Here is a 23,298-nt window from a genome sequence, read left to right as displayed (position 1 = left end):
TATTTCTCGTTTGAGAAATACGCAGTACCCAATGGTCTTGTCTGCAGAGGATCGTCTCGCGATTAAAAATCATAAAATATGCTGGGTTTGTAAGGGGGAGTTTGAAGAGAGGGTAAGGGGAAAGGGACTAGAGGGAAAAGAGGGGGGAGGGGAAAGTCAGAGACCATAATCACTTGTGGCAGGAAATATCCTCTGGGGGTAGTAATTTTAGAGGGTTAGCGAATCAATCATGTAACTTAAACGTTAGCCAGCAGTTTTTTTATCCCAGGTTTTATCCACAATGCAAATTATGATTTGAAATTTATTTTACCGGCAATGGCATGTATGCACAGGGAGGGAGGGGGAGTAGATAGTCCATGGGTAAATAATTCATTTACCTATAACATCATTTCCAAATCGGCCGAGAAGTTGGTGCTTCTCGAGCTGAAATGACAGGTAGTAAATAATGGGCATACGTGTTGGAATAAAATCAGGTTTTTAGATTCCTTTAGTCTTTTTCCCAAGGCATTGAGTCAATTGATTCAGGTGCAGAAAAGTGACAATTTTGATAGCTTTCCCTTGCTTAAACAGAACTTTCCAGACAGTGAAATGTATGAACTATTGACCTGCAAAGGTGTATACGCATACGACTATTACTGTTCTGGCGCTCGCTTAAGCGAGGTGAAATTACCTCCAATTGAAGCTTTTTATAATTCACTCACGAACAGTGAATGAACAGCCGAGGACTATGAGTTTGCCAAGAAGGTGTGGTCTAAGGGGAATTGTAAAAATGGGTGGGGTTATTGTAGACTGTACTTGGCCATTGACGTTTTAACTGTTGGACATAGTCTGCAAGAACACAGACCAAATCTATTCAGAGTTCGGACTAGATATAGGCTTTTATTTTTCCACACCACATTTGGTGATGGACTTGATTTTAAAAATTAGTAGGGAGGAAATAGGTCTAATCACCGACGTGGATCAACACCTTTTTGTAGAAAGATCAATGAGGGGAGGGTATCTTTTACATGGGGATCGCGTCTTGTCAACTGATCCGAGCTGTCAAAACAGCACCGATGCAAAGTCAAATGCAGTGTTCTTGGACATGAACTCATTGTATCACTCGGCAATGTCTCACTACTCTTTGCCGTGTGGGAACTATCAATGGCTTGAGAATCCTTGTGATTTCCCCGACATTACCACCGTCAAGGACAATGGGCCACAATGATGGTTCTTTGAAATTGACGGGCACACTCCACTGGCGCTTCATGATTCAGTCAGAGATTTTGCTTTTCCCTGTATCAATCAACCAGTGAGCAGGGACTCACTGAGCCCCTACAATTGATCATTGGTTGAGGATATGGGGATGCACTGGACCCCCTCTAAGCAAAAACTGATTGCTGATTTGGACCCTAAGGTGAATATCGTTGTTCACCATGTGCTTTTGTACTGGATGGTGAACAATGGTTTCAATATCACCAAAATACATAGGGTCCTGCAATTCAATCAGAAACCCTATTTGAAGACGTTTATCGACATTTTTTTGATAAACGCTCTAGGGCAAACAGAAAAGTGGAGAAGGAAATGTACAAGCATTCTAAATTAAGCGTTTGGCAAAATGTGTGAAAGCGTACGCAACAGATCTCGCTGCGACGTCGAGACTGATCCTCTAGAGTGTGCACGAATTATTGCCGACCCCAATTTTACAACGTTCACGAGCATAGAGGCTGGCATGGTTCTTCTACACAGGAAAAAAGAGAAATATGGTACTGAACAAGAATATAGCAAGAGGTAGTTCAGTACTTGAAATTTCCAAGAAGCTCATGTTGTCGTTTTTTTACAATGTGTGCAAGGTACAATGGCTAAGGGAGGGGGAGGTTCAAGTTTACTATGGGCATACAGATTATCTGCTATTAAAAGTAAAAACCGGGGATTTATTGGGGGATTTTGAAAATGGATAACACATCAGCTCGCGGATGGATTTCACCAACTGGAATCCATCCCTCTACCCCGAGCTGGTGAAACGTCAAGCCCCCAACCAAGTACTAATGTTAAAATCAGAGACGGGGAGTGATTTGATATCCAGGGGGGTGTTCCCGGGTACTAAAGTTTATTGCGTTGAAACACATAATGGGGATGTAAAGCAGGCGTGTAAAGGGGTGCCTACACATTTTGTAAAGAACAATTTCAACATGAGTGTGTATAGAGGCCGTTTAGAGAGTAGCCTAGTAGTGAAAATAAGACTTCTTGCAATTCGCTCTGTACTGTATAAAAATTATACTGTAAGAGTGGAAAAAAAAGCAATGCCGTTTATATCCGACAAAGTGTTTGTGTTTGAGAATGGCTTAAGTGTACTGCCACATGACCACTATCTTATTTCAGGCCGTGTTGAATGCATAGACTATCGCAATCAACTTGGTCTGGATAAATTAACCTAACCACTAACCAACTAACCTAACCTAACCACTAACCTTTCATAAATTAAATGCTCTAACCCTTTCATAAATTAACTAACCTAACCCCTTAACTTAACCTAACCTAACCTGTAGTGACGACAACTATTGTAAACAGTTTTTTCCATCGCGGCCCCGGGGGGTGGTGGGTCCCGCCCGCAGCCGGCACCGCGGCTCCTGGGGGGTGGGGGGTCCCGCACGTGGCTGGCCTTCGGCCCAGCGACAAAGGGGGGGGGGGTCCCTTTTTAATTCATAATGTTCAACCGTGCTATTTTTTTTAAAGTTCATGTTCCAAGTGTTTGTGTTTTTTTTCATGTGTTGTACAAATAGTGTGTGTGTGTGCTAATGTACAAAAAGTGATGCTGGACAAAAAGTGTTTTTTTTAAGACAATAAGTGTTGTTGCTGTTGTTGTTGTTGTTCATGTTTGAACAAAAGTGTTTTTTTTATGCTGTACATAAAGTACAACATTTTTATGTTGTTGTTCATGTTGAACAAATAGAGTTTTCATGTTGAATAAATAACCATGAAATATTGTTTTTGTCAGGTTCTTGTTGCACAAGTGTTATTCTTATGTTGTTGTTCATGTTGAACAAATAGAGTTTTCATGTCAAATAAATGACCATGAAATATTGTTTTTGTTGTTCTTGTTAACGTACTAGATAGATCTATAGGAAAATTATTACTACTACTACCTATTCACTGGTCACGTATGATTTACAGTTAGTTGTAGTCCGACTGTTGTCAACAACAGAAGCAGCAGCTAGTATCAATTTAAAACACCCTTCAGATCGTTTCTGTGTGGTCCATCAATGTCGGGGAAAACAACACTTTTAGCTAAAATAATTCAAAATTGTCAGAAAATATTTTTGGAAAAACCAAAGAAAACTTATTATTGCCATAGTATTTGGCAGGAGTCCTACGATTAAATAAAAGCTATTGCCACAAACATACCAATACAATTCATACAGGGACTTGATGTTTTCAATAGTATTGATCCGAACTCGTGGCTGATTATTGATGATTAGGTTGAATCCATTGAACAGTTGTCACAGGAAATGCTACAGCTGTTCACCGTTCGCTCTCATCATGAACAGATTTCCATAACCCTAGTTCTACACAATCTGTTTCATCAGAGCAAATGTATGCGAACCCTTGCTTTGAATTGCACAATCTATATTATCTATCGAGTTGTTCGTGATTCTAGCTCGCTAATAACTCTCAATAAGCAAATATATCCCGGCGCCCCCAAATTTCTGCTGTCAGCGTACACTTAGGAGACTAATAAACCCTACGGTTACATTTTGCTGGATCTTAATCAGTGTCACGCCCGAGGATCTACGTGTAGTCACCGACATTTTCGACAAAGAAATTACAGTATATCTTCCGGTGAACAGTAGAAAAGGCTATTAGTTGACATTATGACACTGAAGAAACTAAACGAACAACGGCATTTATTTTCCGTTTTAGGCACTTCAAAACCTCCACTCAGGAAGGCTATACTCAAACATGGTGTTGACAATGATTTCATTAATCTAATATCTGAATTTTGTTTAAATTTGACCGAGGGCAATGTTCAACTGTAAGAAGGTGTTAGACAAAAGACAAAGCAACATCGTTCCAATCTAGGCGCCTTGGCTTCTAAAAAGAAGGTGAAATAGTTTAAAAGAAAACGGCTCCTTCAAGCGGGCGGTAGCCTTTTCACACTTTTAATGCCAATAATTGCAGGACTTTTAAACAGTTTTCTCTAGAGAATGGCTAAAACTTATAAATTGACACCATTTGAACTTGTCCTCTCGCCCGTCGAACATTTTGAAGACAATCTAAGCAAATTCATTAATGATAAGAATATTGCCGACGGAAAAAAACTATTTTTACTTCAAGAGGCATTGCGACGTGTGGACAAACGTAAACCTTATCGTGAGAGACCCACCGCTGTCACTGTCGCCGTCATAGATCCTTCTAAACAGGAAACATCTCCTCAAGATTCTGCAGCAGCAGTGCAATCAAAGGAGAATGAATTTAATTCAATTGTATTAAAAATTGGAAACCTATTGCCAGTGACCTATCGTGAACAGAGTAAAAGAGTATTATCTTATCTCATGTTGGAAACTGGTGGTGATGATGATGATGATCATCAAGTTCAAGTCGACAGCACAGGGAAACGAATTATTATTCAGGGAAAAAGTTATAATCTTGTTGATTTAATTTGCGACATGGTGACGAATCGTAAAAGACTTTTATCATTTGACAATAATCTATACGCCTTTTTAAATCCATCAAACTTCCCCAAAAGTCTTATTGGCAATAAGCAAATTCTAAAGAAACTAATAGAATATAGTCCTCCAACAACACCAGCACCACCATTTAAAAAAGAAGAAGATTCAATATTTGAAAATACTAGCAGCAGCAGCAGCAACAGTGATTTTATAACACATATAACTACTAGTCGAAAGCGAAGACAAATTGATTCGCCTACCAGCTTGCGAAAGGTGAAAGGAACTTACACTGCGTGTCCACGTTCAAAGTAGTTGAAGTTCTAAAACACGTCTTCTAAAATAGTGGAACAGTATGCATTCTCAGTTCCCCCTACAATGCTTTCTAAAGATTTCTCCGACAGCTCATTAAAAAAACCAAAGGAGTATATAGATAATGAACTGAATTAAAAACTGCATCGGAATCACAGGCTTCGTGGTAGACAATATTGACAAACTAAAGCCTTTTTCCCTCTGCATATAATGCAAACGGATCTTTTAACTCTAGATACGATTCAACGGTGTCAAAGTGTATCCTACAAATATACTCTGTAGGCAATCAGTATCCCTGGTCGTTCTGCCTATGAAATCCTATTGCTGACTAAAAGAGCTGTTGAAGTTGATCAGGCCGTTGAAAGTATCCATGAACAGGATTGCTATAGAAAAATTCAATCGGATCGCGGTAGCAAATTTGTTAATCCTCATGTGCAAAAGGTTCTATTGAAATATAATAGAACACTCTATCATAGTCAAAGTCCGATAAAGGCTGCATTGGCGGAACGATTGATAAGAACGATTCGTCTATTAATTTCAAGATATTGTACACTGAAAAATACATCTGCTTTTATTCATGATTTAGATAAAATCATGCGGATATACAATCATCGACCTCATCGATGTCTGTCCAACTCAAGCCCTCGGGAAGTTCATTACAGTGAAAACATATTTGATGCTGTTCTAAAGTAATATTCCAATGGTGAAAAAGAAAAAAAAATGTGAAGAAGAAATTCAATGTTGGTGATAGTGTTCGAATTAATAGAGCCACCAATATTTTTGAAAAGGGGAATTATTTATGGAGCACTGAACTTTTCAAATTGTCCAAAATCCTGGACACCGAGTCCACGAAATATCGACTGCGAGACACCAAAGATGATGAGATTCTCGGCGGTTTTTATGATTATAAACTACAAAAAATTAGAAACAGTAGTGAAATTTATCATATTGAAAAGATATTAAAGAGTCTTACTCGCAGGGGCAAGAGACAGTGGCTTGTTCGCTGGCTAGTATACAACTCTAATTTTGATTCTTGAGTCAGTGCTGAATATATTAACAATGCCCAATGATTTCTATTTGACTTTCATGTCCAATGTTTCTGATCCTCTCTGCAATGACTTGAATAGAACAAGTAATTTTTGGACATAACTCTCTCCCACCATCAAATTCGAGGGCGCGTATGAAGTGGCTCTTGTCGAATGCATTCTCAAAAATACCTACAGCATCCTGAGAAAAGATCGTAAATATGATATCATAATTAGACCCTATGATTGGCCACCACCAACCTCAAGTGATCAAGAACAAATTAAAAAAATCAATTGGATGAATTATCCATATATTGAATTACCCTACGAGGAACTCACCTGTATGAATGATTTATGTCGTTCTATTAATAAAAGAGTTTCCGCTCGTAAAAAAGGAGTTTTTCATTTCAACTATTCAAAGGAGGAGAGTAAGATCTATATTAGTTCACCTATTCTCAATGATAACCTAAAGGATGTTCTTGGCTTTAAGCTCAATATAATCAACGGTAAAAGTGCCGGAAACACTAATTTCATTTTTACTGACTACCCGCCTGCCTTCTCCACGGACACTTGTATATTTCTCTACGCTTCATTTTTGGGAACATCTCGGGTTGGTAATTCAAATTTTCCCCTCCTACGAGTTCTTGAACGAAAGACCAATCAAGAACATATTCACCACTACAATATAAAGCATCTTCAATATATTCCCGTTGACACTTCCTATTTGGAACTCTGTCAGTTAACACTACGAACTGAATTAGGTGATGCCATAGCAATTTCAAAAGGTTTGGCTGTGATTACATGCCATTTTAGGCCCATCGTTCAACAACAGCAAGATGTCTAATAGAAAAGTGGTATTCATTTGCCCTGATATTGACTGCTATGTTAATACTCTTGGCCCAAGACAACAGGGCAATGGAATGGACTATTACAAAGGTCGCTCGTCAATGTCTGGCTATGGTCTTAGCAGTTGGTTTGCTAAGCTCTTTCGCTCTGCACTACCTCTGGCTAGAAAATATCTTGTACCGGCTGCGACAGATTTTGCATCCATTACACTATACGATTGGGGCTCTGGCAAGGATTTTAAAAAAAGTGCTTCGGAAAATCTCAGGTCCAATGTGTAAACCCAGGGCAAGGGATTAAAACAGACCTGAAAAGATTTAAGAAGGTTGTGAAACAATGCATCACTCTTCAGTCTCCACCCAGGTCACAAACGAAAGACATCGTCCCTGTTAGATAAAAGAAGGAAAAAGCCGACACGTACTGTAAACAGAAGAAGAAGCCCCAGGAAGAGAATTGTTAGATCGAAACTAGATTTCTTCTCTTAAGATGTCCTACCTACCGCATAAAGATTTTCAATCTTCAATCACCTCACCATTGAATCTATTCAATGCAGAAAATGTTGATGTGAGTGTCAAGCATGGATACTATGAACAATTTTATGCACAGCAACCCCTGTCTGATAATATCCACTTTCAAATTTATTCCAATGAAGACTACTTTATGGACATGTCTTCGAACATTTATAGATTTACAAATGAAAGTCCAAAATCCAATAATACAATGCCAATTCGGACCGATGGAATATCCTATGAAAATTGTATATTACATAATCTATTTCGTCAAATCAGTGTCTACATCAATGGCACACTGGTGAGCACAAGCAACAATCTCTCAACTTATACAAGCTATACGCAGTTTATGCTGATGAGACCCAAGTCATACAAGGAATTGAGAGGCACCTCCAATGGATATGACTGTATTACTAATACCAATAGTACAGATGCACTTAAAAATGCTATAACTGGTGGATTACATTTAGTTAGAGAAATATATTATGAAATATTTGATATACCCCAATGGCTACCACCCAATGTTAAAGTGGATATAAAACTGACGCTTGCACCATCCAATTTCATATTGAGAAAAGAACTTGCTGCCAATCCTGATGTAAGTCTCTCCCTAACCTTGGTAATACTTCATGTACGTAAACAACAGGTCATGAGTTCTGTTGCTTTGGCAGTGGAAAAACTGCCAAAGCAAAAGCAACAAAAACTGAAAAACTGCCAATGGAAATAATATTAATCTACTACTTGTTCCTCATACAATCACCAATCAACGTCATATTGCCATTGGGTCACGCACCTTCACCGATTCATCCTTTATCAATGGTGAAATTTCGTCAAAACTCGCTTTGGCATTTGTAAAAAGCGCCAGTGCAATAGGATCGTGGACTGGATGTCCACATAAATTTCGAATGTTTGGAGTTTCATCTCTTGTGTGCAAAGTAAACGGTATCCCACTCTACAATCTATCTTTTGATAAATCCTATAGAACATTGTATGAGTTGACCATGCAAACCCTAGATCACGATTCGCAACTATTTGAAAATGGTATAACCGAAGAAATGTTTACTAAAACACATGGTATCATTGTAGTGGATTTGTCTGGCACACAGGATATGAGTATAGTACGTACGGGGAGTGTGTGTTTAGAGTGTACATTTGTCAATCCGTTAGCTTAAAGTGTTGCACTAATTTCATTAAATCAATATGAAACCTAAAACAAATTTGCTCCCGATGGCAGTATTCTTATATACTTTGCACCACGAACACCAGTCAAATAATCAATGTATTTAATATGTATTCATTCATGTCACAGTACAAATCCTATTGTCTGCCATCGGACTTTCTTGGAAAAATTCAAAGTGCAAACAATAGCTTAATTATTGTTAATAGCAGTCCGTCGACTGTGCTGACGGGTCATTGGCTGTGCATCTTTCAAACAATGAATACGATTGAATTTTTTGATCCTCTTGGTCTACCCTATACATTTTAAACACCCCACATCAGCAACTATATTGAGAGCAGTGGGAAAACTATTATTCAAAATCGGAAGAGGGTGCAGGATCTAACGACTAAAAGCTGTGGCTTCCATGCACTACTATATTTTGTGTTCCGATAGCGCGCCTATACTTACAAGCAGTTTCTCCATATGTATAGTGACAATCCACGTCTGAACGACTTGCTAGTGGAAAATATCCTCTCAGACCTATAGAGTATTGATTTCAGTGCCCTATGAGGAAAGTGCTTAAAAAATGTTTGTGAATTTGTTTAGTAATAAAATGTATATATATACAACAATGTCTTTAAATCTTCACTTTAGATTTCTTCATCGGTGTATAGGCAACTGTCGTAAACCACTAATGCTGGTAAATCATTTGGATTCACTGTATATTGATCTTGATTGACTGCAAAGTCAGGGTCACATTTTCTACAGTACAATGTAACTTCACTCTTGTCATATCTCTTTGTATAGTCAATGATACTACTTGCATTCATATTATGAAATTCACTAGTTTCAATCTGACTATTTGAAGCAATATCAAATACTGTGTTTTCAAATGGTAAATCACATTCGGTAACTGCCAAATAAAAATCACTTGGTTTATAGTCATAATAGACAGTGTCGTCACAACGATGACGTAGAAACCAAATTGTCTTTTTACCCCAACAGGTGAATCGTAGACCTGACTCCTCCTCCCAGAATAATTTAAATCCACGACGATACCGATCTCGTAGAAATAAACTAAAATCACGTTTGGGATTCTTTCCAATCATAGCGGGGTAAGTATTCTCCCACTTATCACATTTATCATAGTGACAATTGGAGCACAGGTGTCCTCTAGGGTGAGAGTCACAAATCTCCTCAAGACATGAATTACATCCTTTAATTTTTACTGCATAGCCTCTATGTAATTTACAAGGATTACATAATTTGCACTTTTCACTATAGTCATCAATAATTGTACAATTCTCACATTGAGTCCAACTGCCAAGAGTGTACATGCATAATCGACATGTATAGAACATTTTTTTTTTTTGGTTTCCAATGTCACTTGACTCTCTCACAGCTAAAACGAAACTGATCGTCCCTGCCAATGGATAAACTCAAGGTGGAGGAATGGAACAGGAGTAGCTCTGTGACGTCACCTCTTTCGAATGGTGGGGGGAGCCATCTACATTGAATTCCTTGGCAATGTTTTCAAAAGTGTATCCAGGATATGAGTCTGCTTTGTTCCAATTAATATACGTATCAATAAATTGAGTATAAGCATTTGAGTCACATCTTAAAAGTTTCATACAATAGTGCTATGGGGGAGAATCAGTTTTCATTATATTGTCAAGTGTTCCCTGCGAGAATATCTTCCGTTGAAGGGATAACTCAAGAAAATCGTCATCCGAAATCAAATGTTTTTCCATAAACACTAGATTCAAACTAATTCTCTCTTTCTCAAATTTATTCATTTTTCAATCCTTTCACTCTGACTGCTGACTCTAGACTGGCCATGAATCGTTAGCCCTAGCATTCTAACCTGACAAAAAGAAAGGAAACATTTTCGATTTCGAAACAATTTTATTGAATAATTACAACAACAATAATACTAAGCATGTACAATTAGCGATACAGTTTATTGTCTTCAATATGTTTCACTAATGCACTTAAAGCACATTGAAGTCTATTCACATGTGCTATATCAACCTTAGCAGCGAAACATAATTGATCCTCCATTTTAAATTTGCTCAAGGATATCACATATCTTGCAAATACTTCATCCCATTCCAGACAAAGTCGTGATTCTCTCGTGATTTCCACCGCAATGTTTGGTGCTCTTGTAGTATTACCATCAATTCCACTATCAACTTCTAATAAGGTAAACATTCCACTCATCACCACACAAATATATATCCAAATGAGCAAAGTCAAACTGTTCTTCTTCTCACTCCTTTGAATTCAATTCACAGACTAATAAAAACTATAGTAAATATCCTTTTTTTAAATTCCCTGGGGTCCTCTATCACTAATATGTAACCAGCCCTATGATTGGCTTAGAAGGAGACACGTGATTTGTTTCCCGTTATCGGATCAATAAAATTCCCTATCGATTACACAATCAATTTACCGGAAATCCATTTCCCCTAGGGAGTCTATGCCCATATATGGTGTTCGTTCCGGAACTCATGAGGTTAGGTTAGGTTACGCAATCAATTTCTCGGAAATCCATTTCCACTAGGGAGGCTATGTCTATATATGGTGTTCGTACGGAGTTAGACTCAATTGTGAATGGCAGCAGGGGTGAGGGGTCGGACCTCATGATAGGGTTCTACTGATGCCCCGGGACATGACTTACAACCCTTGACCTCGAGCTCTGGGGGTTGTGTCAACCCTGGAGGTAATGCTATAGGATCCTTGGACTAGTTTGAACAGAATGGTTATCTCAAATTTTGATCGGATTCATTTGTGGAAAAGAGGGTGAGGGGGCTAGTTGCCCTCCAATCACGTTCAACTCTTAAAAAGGTAGCTAGAACTTTCAATTTCTAATCAAATGAGTCTCCTTCAAAGTTTGTATGATCACCCCTTTCATGAAAACCTTATATGCCCCTGGGGCGTGATTTACAACCCTTGCCTGCAGGATCTGGGGGGGGTGTCAACCCCGGAGATATTGTAATAAAATCTTCATACTATTTCGATCAAACTCATTTGGGGAAAGGATTTGGGCTAGCAGCCCTCCGATAACTTTTGACTCTTAAAAAGAGAAATAAAACTTTTAATTTCCAATAGAATGAGTCTCCTTCAAAGATTATATGACCACCCCTTCCATAAAATCCTTATATACCTCCGGAGCATAACTTACAACCCTTATCCCCTGGCTTTTGGGTTTTGGACCCTGGACGAATTGTTATATGATCTTTGAATATTTTGAGCAAAACGACTATCTAAAAATCCCGATCGGAGACATTTGGGGAAAATATGGTGTAGGGGATGCTTTTTGCCCTCTGATCGCCTTTGACTCTTGAAAAGGGCACTAGAACTTTCGATATCCAATTGAATGAGTACCCTTCGAAGTTTATGCAACCACCCTTTCCATGAAAACCTTAAATGTTACCGATGGGTAACTAGCATAATTTATAGCCTTTGTCCTGAGGGCTGTGTGGGGTTGATAGCCCAAAAACATAATTGTTGGACCTTTGAACTATGTTGAACAATATGGCTGTCTTGAAATATTGATAGGTTGTGTTTGGAAAAATTATGGGCGAAGGAGGGGGAGCTGGTTGCCCTCAAGTCACTTTTGACTTTTAAAAAGGACACTATAACTTTCAATTTCCATTCAAATGACCACCCTTCGAAGTTTCTATAACAGCCTCTTCTATACTAAGTGCCTTAGTCAGAAAAAAAATTAAAGGATTGTGCCCTCTCAAGTCTTTACTTATTCAGCACTATTGGGCTTCCTATGAGTTTACACGGGTCATATATACTAAATAATAATTCCTCCTTCTATCCTGTACAGACGCTAAAATAACACTTTCCTTGTTCAATTGTTATTTTCTGCAAAGCAGAGTGTCATCTTGAGTAATTTTTTATGCGTCTTGGGTATTAAAAACGATACGAATGAGGGACAGGATCTCTGTAATTGCATAAATATAAAAACATATGCATCAATCCACCACAACTTTGTAAATGTACGAGACTTTTGTTAAAAACTGAAGAAAAATATTCTGGGAATCCGTGCTTGAATATATATATATATATATATATATATATATATATATATATATATATATATATATATATATATATATATATATATATATATATATATATATATATATATATATATATATATATATATATATATATAATTGTAAATACATATATTGTAGATAAAATATATGGACACAAAAATATAGTTTTTGTGTCCTTGAATTTACTTTCTTGTGAGATCACAGCAACGCGCAACAGCTAAACTAGTTAAGAAAAAAAAGGCTTTTTCCATAAATGAAGTTTTTTAAAATAAAGTGAACCAAAGACGAGTAGAAAGAAAGTAAAACAAAGATTCAACCTTAGAACATTTAGTAATAACCATCAATGAATAAGTGAGACCCGTAACGAACAAAACACCACCTAAGCCTTCTTTAGCCATGAGCGTCTTCTGCGCTTTGCTGAAAACATCTTTTATTTTGAGCAGTATTTTTCTATTTTTCATAGCATCGCCAAAAAGAGAAATCATTATGTTTACCAAGATTACTGAAAAGAACTATTGAAAGTAGACTGACAGTTTCATGTAAAATGACATTCGTTCCTGGAAGTCTCAAGTATTTTGGACTCATTGAACTTGTAATTTATAACTACTTAAAAAAACTTGTTTTTTTTTAAATTTAATTCAGTAAAGCGCAATTGACGCCCTGAACTTTAAAAGGCTTAGGGGACTTTACTCCAACTCCTGATTGAGGTATTTTTTGTTTTGGTTTATTTTTGACTTTATTATTCATTGTAATTTCTGTTCGTTGTGGGTCTCATTTATTCCTATATGGTGTTTTTTGTTCGTATTAAGTTTGTATCATTTTTCGTCTGTGCTTTGCTCATTATTGGTTTACTGCAGTCCTTTAATTTTTTTGAAAACTTCTTTCAAAGAAAAACCTTTCTTTAATCTATTTTTTGTTTTCAAGATTATTTTCTTGTTGGTTAATGAAAAGAATGATCGTAAGGTATTGTTCCGATTTTTCATCACAAGAATTACGATTTTGGCTTTCTATTTCTATTTCAGACCAAATTTCGCAGCCAGCTTTAAAAATAGTTGTACTATAGAACTCTTTTGAGCGGGGACGAAGAATGCCTTAAAATATATTAATTGAAATTTTGTATGGTTTCTGGTCTTTCGAGGACTGAAGCCATGCTGATCCCCATCATTTTACAAAACTGAGTTTAAACGAAGATTGATGGACGATTTCGTTATAATCATATTACTTTGTTCAAGTGTATTTTTAACTTCTTGTTTGTTTAAATAAATGCATCTTGAGCTCATTTATTAAAAGAATCATACAATACTCTAGTTCGAGTGTTGTTATTGTCAAGAGCCAAAAGCATATATCCAAATGTATTCTTCTAACCAAATGGTAAATTTAGGGTAGATAGAACCTCCACATTGACCTGAAGAACCAAAAATACAAAGTTGGGCCTAAAAATAAACTTGCTTGAATTCCCACATTTGACGTTCTTCGTCACAAGCGGTTTGATATGCCCACAGAAATATAATACAGAGGTGTAAAATAAATCCTAAAATTGAGCCTATGTTAACATTTAGCGACGGAGGAAACGGAAATTTTAACTACCGCTATTTGTCTACTGTGCAGAGTTGTGGCAGACTTTACATTTTCAAGGTTTTCATTGCGTTTGACCAAAAGAACTGGGCTACTACTGATAGTACCGTTTTGAAAATATTGTGTTCCTTGAATCCTTACGCCTTTGGCCATGGTTTTATTTCATTCGCTTTATGCATTTAAGTTATCAAAATTTATTTACATTGACCTTTAAAAAAGAATCTACCAGTCTTTACAGTACACTTTAACTAATGCTTTACTCTAAGCATTTTAGAGTACAATGTAGATTTCCAGCTGGTGAATTGCAGTTATTTTGTTTACCGATTGCCTTTTTAAACATTTGAACTGATAGGGCTAATATCAAAAGCAGTTGTAATTGTGTTCTTTCAATTTCTTCGAATGGAAATAACAATAAAAGGTATAGGCCAGTATAGGTACTGTGCTAACTCAAAAGCGTATATAGTAGCAAGGAAGATAATATTTATCTTAGGAATCGAAAAACAACAGCAACAACAACAAAAACAAATAAAAATTAGAAGGAAGAAGCCTTTCAGGCCATTAGAGAGCGAGAGGGGGACGTTGTAACCCTGCTTCTAAATGACGATTTATTTTTGGATTTATTATTTTTTTCTATTTTCTACGATAACAAAGCCTATGCCAAATACAACATACCTTCTTGCTCTTGTACTTTTTGGGAGACTGAAACACCATTGGTGCTGCTACTTCTACCGTCAAAGACTTTTATTACTTCGCCTTTGCTTATGCTCCGTGCAACTGTAAACTCTATGCTTCCACTCAAAGTTGCGCTCGCCTCCAAGTTGGCATCAGTTCTAATAGATGTAAGCGTGACAAACCTAATCCAATTGCACAGGCGAACTTGGGTCCCGTTTACTGAGTGGCAATAATCGTAACCTCCGATTAAACATTTATGCTAAAAAAAAAAAATATCAATCTCATTACATTCAGTTGCCGGGGAACAGTTATGAGTTGCCGGCATTCGGCACGCTTCTTTATATGGATTCTCATTGTAGCTTGTCTTCAAATAATTTTGCAATTACCAGTTTTCGCTCTTTTCACAATTAAACGCCTTTTCATACTGCAGTCTATTCAAAGATTAAATAAAAAAACAAGTTTTTTAACTGAAAGAAAGGAACGGCGTTGAAACTTAAAACGAACAGAAATTATTCCGTATATGAAAGGGGCTGTCCCCTCCTCAACGCGTCGCTCTTTACGCTAAAGTTTTTCATTGTTAAAAAAAAAAGATTTGTGAGAAATTAAAACTTCAGCGTAAAGAGCGAGGCGTTGAGGAGGGGACATCCCCTTTCGTATACGAAATAATTTCTTTTCGTTTTAAGTTTCAACGTCGTTCCTTACTTTCAGTTAAAAAAACTTGTTTTTTTTATTTAATTTTTGAACATTTTTGAATTAATGCAGGTTTTGATTTTGGCTCATCGTAGGCCTACATGAATAATTAAAACAAAATTTGAATATTAATTTTACTTTATTTGGTTAAATGGCTTTCTCGAAACTTGTTTAATTGTATTTACGAACGTTTTTATTAGTAATAAATAAACGTAACTTTACGAATTAACTTACGTAACGTACTTCTATATTCACATATTTTTTAATACTTATATTAGAGGGTTCACCCCCTAGTCAATACCTTGCTCTTTAAGCTAAAGTTCGAATTTTGTTCCAATTCTTTAAAAATGACCTCTTAATCACAAATGGCGTTGATTAGAATAAAAAGCTCCTATGAAAGTACTAAAAAATCTTTGGCTTAAAGAGCGAGGTATTGACTAGGGGGTGAACCTAATCATATACGCAATGTTTTCTATCGTTTTAAGTATTGATGTTACTCCTTACTTTCAGATGAAAAACTTGTTTTTTATATATATAATTTCTAATCTTTTTTTAAATAATATTGGGAAATCCGGCGCCCCTTTCTTAGCAATGTCCCTTACCCCATGAAAACTTCCTTCATGGAAAGATCCTCCCACATAACCCCTGAGCCCCCCCCCCCACTACCAGAAAAAATCCCCCTGAAAACGTCTGTATAATAACCAATACTATATGTTAACATTGGGTAAAGTTCATAACTTTCAGCCCTTCCCCCGGGGACTTCGGGGGATTAAGTTATCCTAAAAGACATAATTATCATATTTTCGACCATGCTGAACAAAATGGTTATCTCAAAATTTTGATCGAGTGACTTTGGGAGAAAAATGAGCGTGGGAGGGGGCCAGTTGCCCTCCATTTTTTGTCTCTTAAAAAGGATCTAGAACTGTTAGTTTCCGTTCCAATGAGTCACCCACGATATTCTAGGGCCACTGGGTCGATACGATCACCCCTGGAAAAAAACAACCAAATAAACACGCATCCGTGATCTTTCTTCTGGAAAAAAAAAATACAAACTCCACGTTTTTGCATATAGGAGCTTGAAATCTCTGCAGTAGGGTTTCTAATACGCTGAATATGGTGGTGTGATTTTCATTAAGGCTCTATAGCTTTTAGGGGGTCTTTCCCCTTTTTTCAAAAATCAGACAAATTTTCTCAGGCGCTTAACTTTTGATAGGTAGCAATAAACTTCATGAAACTTATATATTTGAAATCAGCATTAAAATCTGATTCTTTTGATGCATCTATTGGTATCAAAATTCCGTTTTTTCGGGTTTCGGTTACCATTGAGCCGGGTTGCTCCTTACTTACAGTTCGTTACCACGAATTGTTTGATATTTGATTATTACAGCAAGTCTGATTTCTAAAACAACTATTTCTACTAAGCTTCAAACTTTTGGTTTTATTTTTTAAGGTTTTTGAATTGTTGCAATCCCTTGTTAAAATATATTCAAATATTTTTGCAATGGCCAGTTTTTTCTCTTTACGCAATTAAATGTCTTTTCATACTGCATCTATTCAAAGATATTTGATGATTATTACAGCAAGTCCGATTTCTAACAACGATTTCTCCTAAGCTTCAAACTTTTGGCTTTATGTTTTAAGGTTTTTGAATTGTTGTAATTCCTTGTTCAAATATACACAAATATTTTTGCAAATACCCGTTTTTACTCTTTCCGCAGTTAAATTTCTTTTCGTACTGCAGTCTGTTCAAAGATATTTGATTATTACAGCAAGTCCGATTTCTAGCAACGATTTCTACTGAGCTTCTTTTGGTTTTCTTTTTTAAGGTTTTGGAATTTTTGAAACCCCTTTTTGAAATATATATAAATGCTTTTGCAACTACCAGTTTTTTGGTCTTCAGGCAATTTAATATCTTTTCATACTGAGGTCTAATCAAAAATACTTGATTATTACAGCAAGTCAGATTTCTAACAATGATTTCAATTAAGCTTCAAACTTTTGGTTTTCTTTTTTAAGGTTTGGGAATTGTTGTAATTCCTTGTCAAAATATATACAAATATTTGTGCAATTACCAGTTTTTTTGCTCTTTAGGCAATTTAGTGTACTTCTCCTTACATGAAAATCTTCAATTTTTCCTCACAAGTGTGACATATAATTAGATTGATCCTTCCCTAACTATTAATCTATAGCCTAATGCTTATAGAGAACGAGATTTCATTTGCAAACTACACCTTTAATTGTTTCTAACACGTTCTTTTTCCAACAGCTTTAATGTTTTTCAATTGAGAACAGGCAGCAATTGGCTTTAATATGGGCTTTGGCTGGAATTGCTCAGGCCGGACGAAATTTTACCACTAGTAACCAAAGATGATTTAGTGGTGTTACAGTTAATTTCACTGAACACTGCATGAGAAGCTTCAATACTGGATGGAAGACTTTTATGAAACAACGTCTTTGAGCTATTTGTTAGGAAGTGGTCATTCGTTAAGTTTAGTTTAGAAAGATACTGTTTGTAAGATCTTCACCTAAATCCATCTATGAATAGTTTAAAAGATATTGAAGATGTCGAAGCTCTAAATGAACACAAGGCATTAGGAATACTTACAAAGTAATGTCAAAGTTGCAATTTCAGCATTTGTGGAAAATGTACTATTATAGGGTTAAATTTGGCTGTGTAAGCTTATTTAGTTTAGATATTACAAGTACATTTCAATGACGTTATTTACAAAAGCAAATTTAGTCTTCTTGATCTACCGGCTTCATAAAGTGTAGAGTGTATTTCATGTTTGGTAAGCTGGTCTTGTCGAAAGTTGGAAAGAAAGTCTGTAAAATTGAAAAAAAAGAACAACAATAACCAAATTTTTGATCTACATGTCAATAAAATTAAGTGGATATCTGAAATAAGTCTCAAATGGTTAATAGTTCAAAGCTAATGAGAGCTTCGTAACAGCAACATGTAATATTTTACAAATTGCATAGTAAAGTACTGCCTGTTTACTGTGCTTAGAGCTAGAACAGCAGAACACCTCTTAATTATCGAAAAAAAAGAAAAATAAAGAGAGAGTAATTAGGTTATAAGTCCGACAAACAAAGCAAAATTCTCAAAAAGATGTTTGAACGCAAAGGACATTTTTACGGTAAAGAAATATAAAAAAAGACGCAGTTCAAATTCTGGCTGCTGGTTCCACACAAAGCGGTCAAACCAAAAGCAAAAAAAAAAGAAAGAAAAAGTCGCAATAGCTACTCAGATGCGCACTTTAAATTAGCAAATCGGATCCTTTCAAAGTTCATCTTGCACAGAAATTCAAATTAGATTTAAATAGTAGACATACAGTCTGTAAGTACAGCAGACATAAATTCGTGCCTTTTTTATAGTCCTGACTGAAATTGCTTTAAGTAATGATGAAGAGACTGTTTTATTGTCGAATTTATCTTTAATTTTTATCTGCTGTATTGTAAGTCTAATTTTATATTGGCTTTGTTGCGCCGAAGAAAGCTCTTGTATAAAATGCCAAAATATTAACTTAGTTTCGTCTAAATTTCACTGTCTTAAAATAATTCTTTTTGGAAGTACCTTTTGTTATTTGTATAAAAGCAGACCATTAATTGTATGAAAATACAAAACTTTCTATAATATTTAGGAATATATATATGATACAAATGGTGCCACAACTAGTGATTAGGAAAGTGTTAAGGATAAGAAAGGAAAAACATTTGCCCAGTATATATAATAAGCCGTATGCTAGACCGTGACAAAGTTGTAGGAAACAATGAAAAATAATGAGAAAGTTTTTAATAGTTTGAAAGTAAAGGAAGATTTGTTTTGCAAAGATCGCTAGAAATGGCACTAAAAGGATTGAAAAGAACAAAGGCTCATGCATTAATAGTATGGTAAGTGAGCTTTTGAAATATGGTAGTTACAAAGTCAGAGATAGAAAGACTGAAAATTGTGAATGGGATTTTGCAAAAACGGGAAGTGCTTAGAGACTCTAAGAAAAGTTTAATCAAAACGCTCAATAAGACATGCGATAAGAGTAAATGTGGGAATTATAGAGTCATTGGATGTATTTCTCTAGGAGTCAAATAACTTAGCATGACCAAATTTTCATGGTTAGATTAATAGTAGACGCGCCTTTGAGTTATGAGGCACCTTCCGTTTTGTGTGTTAAAGATTATCGACAGCCTCTTGTTTCAGGAATTAAAAAAGCTTCACTGAAGCGCCCATCCTTGTATGGTATATTTACTATCCTGGTATGGTATATTCAGGGATGTATTCAGGATTTGCTTCGGGGGGGGAGTGTAAGGATTTACAATAGAAGTTATTCAGGGGGGAGGGTTTACATAACAAAAAACTTTAAAAACGTATCAAAAACTGTTTCATATTTATTTTTATTACGTTTTTACGAATAGGATAAACATTTCGGGGGGGGGGGGGAACCCCATAAACCCCTGGATGAGGCCTTGGGTATATTGAATTTTATCCAGTAAAGAAGTTTTTCAACAAAAAGTAAAGAGAAGGTAATTTTGAAAACCACAATGCCTTTCCATGACCTACAAATAACAGTTCAATAAGGGCAAATTCTTTTATTAGACATTGTAAACAATAATCAAATCTCTGGATATTTTGGTCACATGCACAGTGACCGTCTTCAGCAGATGAGGACGGCAACTGTGTATGTGACCAAAATATCCAGAGATTTTGCTATTGTTTGCACTGTCTAATAAAACTCTTGTCCCTATTATTTGTAAATAAAGAGCTAAGTTAAGATTAAGACCAACAGAAACAAAATCTTGTAATAATTCAAAATCAAAATGACCAGAAATTACTATCAAAGAATAAATGAAACCCAAACCGAACAGAAATTAAAATAAATGATCACGTAAAACATAGAAATAACATATACTGATACAGATAAATAAATAAACCTAAACCGAGTTAAACTTAAATTAAATACTAAAGGTTTCGAGAGCTCAGACTGTGAGAATGAGCTTGGAAACCAACATAAGGGATATTAATCCGAAATTGCAAAAATAAGCTGAAATTAACATCCAGCAAGCTTCTAAGTCCTCATGTTCAATCTTGTTGAAAATCAAAACCCCTTTGCTAAATATGTATTAAATCTGTGTTGACTCAGAGCAGTAATTCGCAGGGGTTTTTAGCATACTTATGTAAGTGAAATATAGGGAGAGGACTATAGAGGGTTTATGCCCTCTTTTGAAATCTGCCTATATAAGTGGTAAAAGGGGGAGGTGTCAGAAGGCCATGGACCAAAGAGACATACATGCCCTGTAATCATGCAGGCTAGAAGTCCTTACATGATTTTGATTTATACAAGTTTGGCATCTTTAAGGCTTCTTTATGGCCCCTTAAATCATGCATGTCGAAAATCCCAGGATGACTTAGACTTCAATAAATTTTTACTTTTTTTTTAAATTTATCTTTGAAACTTCTGTTCTATATCATCTATTTTCGTTATTTTGGATCCTTATCCTTGGAGATGTCCTTGTCTTGTCGTTCCCAGAGGCCCATTTTTGCGCCTTTTGATCCTTTGGAAAGACAAAAAAGCTTTTAATTCACAATCGAACAACCCTCTTCCCAGTTTTAACAACCCTCCTTTCTATATAATGAGTCTGGAAGTATAATGAAATAAATAATATATGGGAGATAGATTCCTCTTCACTAAGTCTAGTCCAAAGCGCAGACTAAAACTTGTTGATTTTGTTTAATTTCTGTTCCCTTTAGTAACATATTCTGATCTCTTATGGATTGAGAGTTGGTGCCACCCCTTAGACCCCCCTCACCAGTGGCGTAATTTCATCATAACCGGGGGGGGGAGGGCAAATTCAGAGCCAATTTTCCCAAATCAAGGGAAAACAGCAGTGAAAACGGAAAAATGAGTAATATATTACCATAAAGGCAAAGATATTCTAAAGAAAACTGACCTGTTTCTCTGGATGCTTGAATTATGCAGGCTTATCTTAGTTTTGAGAAGGTTTTTTGCAGAAACTAAATTCCAGCTGGGGGGGGGGCAAAATAGGGTATGGAGGGGGCAGTTTCCCCCTGCCTCATAGCTAGTTACGCCCCTTCCCCTCGCTAAAGTTCACATTTTTTATCACAATATTTCTACTTTAACAGACTAGTATTGTAATTGGGGGTTTAAACATTCAAGTGTTGCTAATTGCCTCAGCAGATACATTGTACACAGAGCTCGTGGATATTCTACCAAATAGCAGGGAGTTAGGGAGCAATTATGCCCCTTCATACTTAACTGAAGATCCTCTTCTGAAAATTCTGAGCCTACTTCTTCTGGGAAAATATAGTAACCAGACAACATGTTTTTCAAATCAAAGAATTTGCAGCAATTTGTTCAACGATGTCCAAAGGACTGGCAAATACGAAAATGACGCAACATTGTTAATCATCATATTATAAAAATCTTCAAGTGTCTGAACAATCTGTGTTCCAAATTCTTCGCTCAAATGGCGTAATTTTGTCAAAATCCTGTAGGAGAAGGGTAAAGCTGGAGCCGATTTTCCCAAGTCAAGTGGAAATGACAATGAAAATGAGTCATGTAGTACTACAAAGGCAAAGGTATACAGAAGGAAACTAATCTGTTTCTGTGAATACTTGAATTATACAGGCCTATCTTTGTTCTGACAAGATTTTTGAAGATGCGAAATTTTAGCTCGGGGCGCGTAAACTGGCGTCTGGGAGGGGGGGGGGGAACTGTGTTCTAGATGGCTGTTACCCCCCTACCCCATATAAAATTACATCCCTGCCCCGCTCCTCCTGTACACGTCTCTAATTGTGAAATTTTTTTTAAAGAATTATTTGAATAAGAATATGATCTTACGCTATCCTTTGACAACTCATCCAGTTTTTTGCATTGTATTGGTGTTAGTAATCCCAAAAGAGGGTAAAATTTTCTGCCGTTGGGTAGTTCATTAGACGCTGCTAGTTCGTGCGTTAAAGAGTTCAAGTTAAACTCTGGTGGCATCAAACACCAAATAAATTCCATATTTAGCACATCGAAGAGCGTTGGAAGTTAACTGTCAATTTTCTTTTTTTTAATAATTGCCTTATTTCATGACAGTATCACCCTTTCTGCATATGGTAACCAATGAGAAACCATAACATAAGTTAGATTTGCCTGATTGGCTAAGGTATATCCATGTTTAGTAGATTAATAATAATCACACGAAATAGATGCCGAAACAATATACTTTACGAAAACCATTATTCTAAGTAACAATAGCCGCTTTGAAAGCCCGAAATTGAAGTTCTTTATCATTGGATTCGTTCTGTAATAGCCCATGGACAATATCCTGTCTTAAAAGAGTAGTGACAAAAAACTTTCCTATGCTTTGTTTGATCTAGTTTCATGGGTGGGTGTAAATTATTAGTAACTAAAATAACATCGAAGGTAATCATTTGCCCAATTTTTTTAATGGACAAAATAGTACTGAGAGAGACAGAGAGTTGAAAAACTTGATTGTGTATCATCAAAAACAATCAATTAATGTTTTTGATATGAATATTACTTTTTCCTCACAATTAAAAGATAATTTAAGACATTAAGATTAATTCAAGATTTAGGAAAATTACGATTGTCAGAAACACTCTAGCCTAATTGTCAGGACTAGAACATATCCAGGATTTTTTTCGGGGGGGGGGGTGGTGCTTATAAAATAACTTAGAAAAAACACCAAAAATTTGTTTATATTCATTTTTGTTACGTTTTTACACTTCGGGGGGGATTCAAACCCCCTAACCTCCCTGGACAAGGCCTTGTC

General features: G+C 36.2%; 1 protein-coding gene across 1 annotated transcript in view; it reads right to left on the bottom strand.

Annotated features, from left to right (window-relative positions):
- The window catches only part of LOC148955171 (uncharacterized), a 232,017-nt gene extending 209,484 nt beyond the window's left edge, over window positions 1-22,533 (bottom strand). Inside the window, exons 1-2 of the mRNA XM_089108088.1 lie at window positions 22,359-22,533; window positions 14,815-15,073 (exon numbers count right to left, since the gene is read on the bottom strand). Coding sequence (XP_088964214.1) covers window positions 14,815-15,073; window positions 22,359-22,523 — 424 coding nt within the window. The 5' untranslated portion in view covers window positions 22,524-22,533. The remainder of the gene's footprint in view (window positions 1-14,814; window positions 15,074-22,358) is intronic.
- Window positions 22,534-23,298: the final 765 nt, after the last annotated feature.

This window comes from Artemia sp. Qi Xiang Cuo, chromosome 2, assembly GCF_049724085.1.
Source record: "Artemia sp. Qi Xiang Cuo chromosome 2, ASM4972408v1, whole genome shotgun sequence".
In the NCBI taxonomy this organism is placed as follows: Eukaryota; Metazoa; Arthropoda; class Branchiopoda; order Anostraca; family Artemiidae; genus Artemia; species Artemia sp. Qi Xiang Cuo.
Note: the sequence above shows the minus strand (reverse complement) of the source record. Positions and strands in the feature narration are given on the sequence as shown.